The sequence below is a fragment of the Montipora foliosa genome, chromosome 6, assembly GCF_036669935.1.
Source record: "Montipora foliosa isolate CH-2021 chromosome 6, ASM3666993v2, whole genome shotgun sequence".
NCBI lineage: Eukaryota > Metazoa > Cnidaria > Anthozoa > Scleractinia > Acroporidae > Montipora > Montipora foliosa.
Window position 1 is genome coordinate 48,580,163 of NC_090874.1, and position 7,500 is coordinate 48,587,662.

The window sequence follows — 7,500 nt, forward strand, 5'->3', positions numbered from 1 at the left end:
GCTAATATCTGCTAGCATTGAACAGAAAAGCTTTAAGAATCCCAACTGGCCGGAGGCAAACCAGTTGGCTATTTACAAGTGCAGCCAGGAAACTGAACCAGGGACTACCTGGAACAAATTCAACGCGTGGTCAGAACGTGTCTTGAATCCGGGATCTCTGGACCTAAGCGCTCTAACCACTGGGCTTAACTGCCTCCTCTTACAAAAATTTGCACGCTGCTCCGCTCATTTGAAAGATGGATGCATGGGATAAAAGGAATGTACCACTGTTGTATGTGGTTCTTCATTCATTTGATCAGTCCTTTAATTAAGCTTGTGACTGCTTATCTAACCTGAGGTTGAAGTGACTGGGTCTGCACCTGAGGAAGTGGTTCCGCTTGAACATCAATCCTTTGGAATGGGAATGGTGGCGGCGCAGTTGAAGCGGAAATATGGCTTGGAAACTGTGCATTGAAAAGTCGATCCTTGAGGACACCCAGACTACCCTGCAAATTCGAAAAAGAGCGCTTCATTGCTTCTTGCTATGAATGCCTGAATTAAGTCGTTCTATTTATGGAACAAGTTACTGTTTGCCAAATACGAGACGGAGTCCTTCCACAAGTCAACGGTTGGGTTCTTATCACAGTATTGCGCATGATCTAGCCGTAGCGAATGTCATCATTCATGAGCCAATCGGAAGCGACGTTATATTTTGCGTCGAGAACATACGCAATACCGTGATACTCTCCCTTGAAGCGCACTTCATCAAACTCTTAGTTTCTACAGAGTGTGAGAATGTGTCGATGGGTGAGTGAGTCAAGAAAATGTGATTGAATAAAATGAAAGTAATATGACCACCGCAAAGGTGGTCCTTCGTCAAATTACAAAAAGGCATTCTTTATACACCGGGTTTGTGCTATTATCTGCCATTTGATATTAGAGTGGAAACGAATGAAAACAGTAGGATTAAAAGTGGTGTCTGCTCGAGTGCAACCTCCTACCATTCCTCAACTGATTGAGCGTCACAAAGAAAATTCCCAGCAATTGGAACAAAAGGAATTTAAGGTAAGATTTTTCACGAACCTCAAGGTTTTTACCATTGCATTGTCAGTCTGTAGCTTTAAATAATCAAGGTAATTAAAAAATATATCGCCACAGAAAATACAATGTAGCTTAAACGATAAAAAGTACCAAAACTTATTCAAACCTGGTCGCTAACAGCCATCAGATATCCCATGGCCGTCTCAAGACATCCCTGAGCTGCCAGAATCTCTGAATATTTACTGTTATGGGAACAAATAATATGAAAGAAGTCTAAACTTAACTGTTGATGCAGATTCTCGGTGATCATACTCTCCGTCTTTTGGAATACACGTTCTTCAGGGAGAGTCGTGTACCGTATGCAGATACATCGATTTCATACTGCATCCGGGATTCTTACATGATTCACACTTTGTTTAATTCTAAAACCTCTACTAAACACTAAGGGGCGATGCACATGCAATTAGAACGTCTGGACAGGGCTTGAAGAGGAGGTAGTAGGAAAATGCTGGGTTTTTTTTAGGAATTTGTAAAGCCTGATGCCATCTCGAGATGGCTTGGTCCAGCGGCAGGGGTGTTGGATTTGTACATGTATGTTTATGCGCTGGGTTCCAATCCCACTCTGACCACTAGATGAACTTGTCGCCGCTGGTCCTGAATTCACCTGCACCGTGGTTTGAAAATGGGCCAATTAGTTGCTTCTTCCTATCAGCTGGGCTTGATTGATCGAATGCAAAAAATGGCCACCAATAAATTATTCTGTCATCTTTGTATTATGTCACGCAGAGAAGTCGGTTACTTTTTCCCCTAACTTGAAAAAATAAAAACAGTTCTTAACAATGACAACACGAAGTCATCTAAACGTAATCATCAATTTAGTTTTTTGAGCCAGTCCCAGGAGTAGTTGCAATAGCTGCGTACAGTACTACTGCATAGAGCGGTTTTCAATTGAGTGTCGAAAGTAATTAGCGAATTGCTTTGGTTTTGCATTACTTCACTCAGTGATTGGTTCAAAGTTCTCGCGCCACTTTTTCAACCAATCACAAGTGAAACCAATACCAATCGTGGCTCGCGCGTGCACATTTTCCCGCGCCTTGTGTCGGCTACGTGTAATTACTTCGAGTTTTGATTGGTTTACTGGATTGTCTCCGTCTTTTTTGATTGGCCAAAGTAATTACTTTGGTTTTGGTTTTACGACACTCGATTGAAACTCGCTCTAAAAAGCCACAATTTGATTTGATCTGCGTTAATATTATCTAATTTGCTGTCGCCCCAATGAGTGGAGCACTTGTGAACGGCTACATACATGTTGGCTTGAGAGTTGAATAAATCACTCTTCAAACAGCCAGCTATTTATTATTGGCCTCTTATAACCATACCCTTGCAACATGGCTTTTGCTCTTCTCAAAGTAAAGGCGCTTTGTGTCGGCTACGTGTAATTACTTCGAGTTTTGATTGATTTACTGGATTGTCTCCGTTCTTTTTGATTGGTCAAAGTAATTACTTTGGTTTTGGTTTTACGACACTCGATCGAAGCTCGCTATAAAATTCGGGTGGGTACGCAGCTATTACAACGTCTCCTGAGATTACCTCAGAAAACAATTGACCAAAACAAATGGAAATTTTAGCTGTAAAACACGACCAGTCAGGCTAATTTTGACAATGATAAAAAAACAATTTATCGGCTGTCACTTTGCATTCGGTCTATGGTCTGTCACGTTTGAAATCAATTTCATTTACATTTTAAGTTACTTTCTTTAAACATCTGAGGGATCAATCATCCAACGACCAATATCTTCTAGGAGATCGCCCATTTCAGGAAAAAAACTATCGGAATTGACCGAACACAAAAATGGCCGCCTACAAATTATTCTTTTTGTTTGTGTTAATTACCTTAATTAACACATCATTGACTGATGAAGTCCGGTTGAAAAACGGACGAAATATTTCATAAGTTTTAACTTTTAGCTCCGAGTTTGTAAAACTTTTTTTAACTTTTATTATGCTTCCGGAGCAGGAAACAAATGTTTTTAATTGTTAACTAGCCTCGTTTTAAAGCCCAATTTTTTTCAATTTTACGCGTGTGAACGAGGCTAGTTGGGCTAATTAACATAAAGACAAAAAAATAATTTGTTGGCGGCCATTTTTGCATTCGGTCAATAGGTTTGAGAGTTTCCATCCTTTTCGGAAAATTCACATGCTATCTGAGAGATAAAAGAAAAAAAAACAAGGAGAATGGTGCCGTGGGTAAAGCAACTATTACGTGGAATCTTAGTTCAGTACCTTAGTTTTTCAGCCAAAATAGGAGAGCCGCTGTCAACCAATAGTCGGCGTTCCCTCTCCACAGCTTTCTTTAAGACCATAACCTTTTCAATCAGTTCCTGTGAGTTTCAACACGATAAGAACCCTTAAGTATGGGAAACACAAATCAAGGAAAAGCAGCTACAGAAGGGTGTAAAATAACCTTCACGTCACGTGAAAACCGAGAATAGGCTATATTCATAAATGGCGGTCAAGAAATCATTCTTTTGTCGTTATTCTAATCATCCTCAATAGCCTCGTTAGCACGGACAAAATTCAAAAGAACTTTTGCTCCAAAGTGAGGCTAAAGAGGATGATCAGCACAAAAACAAAACAATAAATTTTTGGCCGCCATTTATGAATACGGTCTATTGAATGACATAAAAACCGCGTGCCATTTTTTTCAACCAATGAGAAACTAAACTAAAACCAATTGACAACGGCAACGTTTTCCCGCTCTTTGAGCAAGTTACATGCAGTCGCTCATGCGTTTTGATTGGTTAACTGCGCTGTTTGCGCTTGTTGCGAGTACTTCTTTCGATTTCCTTAACCACGAGGACAATAAGGTGTCTGTAGCATAACAGTTACATACCTGAAGAGCAAGTGGTGAAGGCTCTATTGGCATGTTCTTCGTCCTGAAAAAAAAAGTAAAATTAAGTAGTGTGCCTAGGCAGCCAAAACGATTTTTCACTGTAAATATCTAGATATAGGATCAATAGCTGTTACAACAATTTTCCTCGCATCGTGGTTCGTTGTGACTCAACAAGTTGTTTATTTTTGCCACCAAAGCCATCTTATTTGAAGTTGACCGATTCCTTGGACGTCAAATTTCGTTTAATGGAACAAGTTGATCAACAAGGCATAGTTCGAAGACTATTGCCCTTAGCTGTATTTTTCGTTACCACTAGCATTCTTGGTTCCAGGCACAAAACGTGAGGAAATGTATCAGTGACTTTTGACTGGGACAACCTCGAAAACATAAGAGAGCGCCTAACCTAATACCAGAAACCCATAAGGGTTGAAACGTGTAACGGCCCCTTGTGTGCTGGGAAACAAGCTTCTGAACATTCAATTTGCTAAGTACCATATTTGGAACAACAAGAGCGAGGGGTTTCCAAATATGGTACTTAGCACTGAAACATTCAACCAATCAGTTCGCACTGAATATTCGGAAGCTGTGAACGCGCGTTACACGTTTCAACCCTTATGGGATTCTGCTAATACTTTGACCTTCTGACCTTACTATTACGGCAACCGCCATTTTCTCCAAATGCTCAGACGCAGGGAATCTGGAATGAGTACTTCAATTGGCGAGACGCAAAAAATTTCCTTGTGCTTATGCTGCGTTTCGTTTTCACACGACGCAAGCGAACTCAAGCATAAGCACAAGCACAAGGAAAAGGAAACATTTTGATCCTTGTGCTTGTGCTTGCGTCAACCCCGTTTTCACGGTGAAATAAGCGCAATTATGCTTGCATTTGTGCTTGCGTCGCTAGTGAAAACCAGGCTTAATGCACGAGACATCACAACTCGGTCTGTAAAAAGGTTCCTCCTCGGCCCTAGCACTTACAGAAGAGGGGGTAGAGGACAAAGGGAAAAAAGCTCAAGACAGAGATTGGCATCATCAACTTTACTCACCAACATGAAACAAACTTTTCAACATTTCCAGCACAAATGTAGCAGACCATGGCATTCGCACAGTGTTCATCTCCTTCATGTTCAAGTCGCTGACCCAAGAGATCACAGAGTGCAGTGAACTCTTCAGCTTTGGCGTACGTCACAAGCGCAGCAAGGGCTTCTCTCCAATTCTCTAACACACATCTTTCTACTATATCACGCCAGTCCCGATTTACAACCACTGACATCAGCTAGAGATGAAAAAAGAACACGTTCTAACCAACTGCTTGCCGTATGGCGGATCCTTGAAAAATCGAAATTTGTACTTTGATTCGACACAGAATTCGTATGTCCAGGTTCTTTAATTCGACAAAGGTCTATAATACACCAAGGGGTGATTATAGGGAAAAATAAGCAAAAAAACTGGCGAGTTAGAATCTGTGAACACTGAAGAAAAATCCAGTTGGTGGTTACAATAGGACCACTGGGGTGGATCCAAGATTTAGTCAAGGAGGTTCGGAGGTTTGAGTGGACCCTCCTGGAAGGGACTGGGGACATGCCCCGCAGGAGACATGGAAAAAGTTGGAAGTGCAAGTTTCAAGTGTTCCCAAGGATGATTGTGGGTTAATACTGTATCCTTGAAATTTTTGGTTTCATGCTATTTCAAACAAGGACTATGCTTGGGTAAGAGGTCTTTGTCCACTTCAGACATTTTCGATATCACTTTTAAAGGTTTGACTGAACCACTCCTGGATCTTCCCCAGATGGAGTTGACCCTGTACCCAAGTAAAAATTCACCCATTGACTCTAGCGGGAGGGGGTCGGTTGCTCGAGGCCTGGTTACCGCTAACTGTTGGTTAAGAGGTATCAAAACCTACAGGTTTCCATGGTGTTTAAGGCTGGTTAGCGCTAACCATGCTTTGAGCAACCCGGGCTAGGGGCCCGTTTCTCAAAAGTCCCGAAAACTTTTCGGGTCCGAAAAGCCATTTGTGAAACTGTCAACCGCTTGTTTTGGAAAGCCAATCTTTTCACATGTTTTCAAGGTAACAAAAAGCAAAATGACTGTGAAGTTTGAAGACTTAAATCCTCTCCGTTCTTGAGATACAGAGGGAATTATGACATCCGAAAATGACCCGTAAAGTTTCGGGACTTCCAAGAGACGGGCCTCATGTCGGTACAGTGGTGAGAGCATAATTATTATGCCTTTAACCCCATTTGCCCCAGGGTCGATTCCTGAACTCAGCACCACGAGTCGGTTGAGACTGTTGGTTCTCTACTCTGCTGTGAGAGGTTTTTCTCCTTTATAGAGCAGTTTTCAATTGAGTGTCGAAAGTAATTAGCCAATTCCTTTGATTTGCATTACTTCACTCAGTGATTGGTTCAAAGTTCTCTCGCCACTTTTTCAACCAATCAGAAGTGAAACCAAAACCAACCGTGGCTAGCTCGCGCGAGCACATTTCCCCGTGCTTTGTGTCGGCTACGTGTAATTACTTCGACTTTTTATTGGTTTACTGGATTGTTTCCGTCTTTTTTGATTGGCCGCAGTAATTACTTTGGGTTTTGGTTTTACGACACTCGATTGAAACTCGCTCTAAAAAGCCACAATTTGATTTTATCTGCGTCAATATTATGTAATTTGCTGTCGCCCCAATGAGTGGAGCACTTGTGAACGGCTACATACATGTAGGCTTGATAGTTGAATAAATCATTCTTCAAACGTCCACCTATTATTGGTGGTGCACTGCAGGAATCTCTAATAAACATACCCTTGCAACATGGCTTTTGCTCTTCTCAAAGTATCTTGCTTGTATCCTAGCCAAGAGATCAGGGCCACCAGCAATGGCAAGCAGGAAAGCATCAGCCTTTTTTAAAAACAACACCATATGACAAAGTATAACCTCTCAAGTTTAAAAATACCATGCAGCTCATTACAACCCTTCTTTCATTGGACTGATATGCACTCTTCACAAAGAGTAGGGCACTGCATTTCCCGTGTTGTGGTCTGCCCTAAGGTGACAATACCTTCCAGGCGGGGTTTGAATCCCACCCACCATATTTTTTAACTAACGACACAATCAATTATGAAGATACATGTACAAATAGATCAATCAATCATTACACTGCTGGTCCCGCATTTTTCTGCCCTGCAAAAACAAATTTATGTGTTTTCAGCCTCGACATACCATTCTGTCAGCATGAAGGCAAACATCAACAGCTGCTTCAAAGTTTCCAGTCAGCAAAGATTGAGAAATAAGGCCATCAGTATCTACAGGAAGGAACCCAAAGTAAATATCACTTCTTCTTCCTTTGCTGTGCATACACTGGGTCCTTAATATTATTGCTTCAAAACTACCTTAATAATGCGCGTCGTGATTGGCTAAATTAGTGGGCCGTATTCTACTGTTCCCATTCTCCAGCAAGTTTTCCATGTCGTTTCAGCTACATAAACTTGAGAAATTGTTTGAATCTTGCCAGCAAACAGCCAAGAAGATTTCGTGTTTCGGATTTTGACACGACAATCTTTGTGGGAGTTGAACCTTACGCTTGACTTCAACTAGCTTC

General features: G+C 41.4%; 1 protein-coding gene across 2 annotated transcripts in view; it reads right to left on the bottom strand.

Annotated features, from left to right (window-relative positions):
* LOC138007569 (protein transport protein Sec31A-like) overlaps nucleotides 1-7,500 on the bottom strand; it is a 49,086-nt gene that overhangs the window by 10,250 nt on the left and 31,336 nt on the right. For both annotated transcript variants that reach the window (XM_068854557.1, XM_068854556.1), the window contains exons 19-25: nucleotides 7,122-7,204; nucleotides 6,705-6,800; nucleotides 4,960-5,189; nucleotides 3,914-3,956; nucleotides 3,304-3,401; nucleotides 1,187-1,262; nucleotides 333-485 (exon numbers count right to left, since the gene is read on the bottom strand). In XM_068854557.1, coding sequence (XP_068710658.1) covers nucleotides 333-485; nucleotides 1,187-1,262; nucleotides 3,304-3,401; nucleotides 3,914-3,956; nucleotides 4,960-5,189; nucleotides 6,705-6,800; nucleotides 7,122-7,204 — 779 coding nt within the window. The remainder of the gene's footprint in view (nucleotides 1-332; nucleotides 486-1,186; nucleotides 1,263-3,303; nucleotides 3,402-3,913; nucleotides 3,957-4,959; nucleotides 5,190-6,704; nucleotides 6,801-7,121; nucleotides 7,205-7,500) is intronic.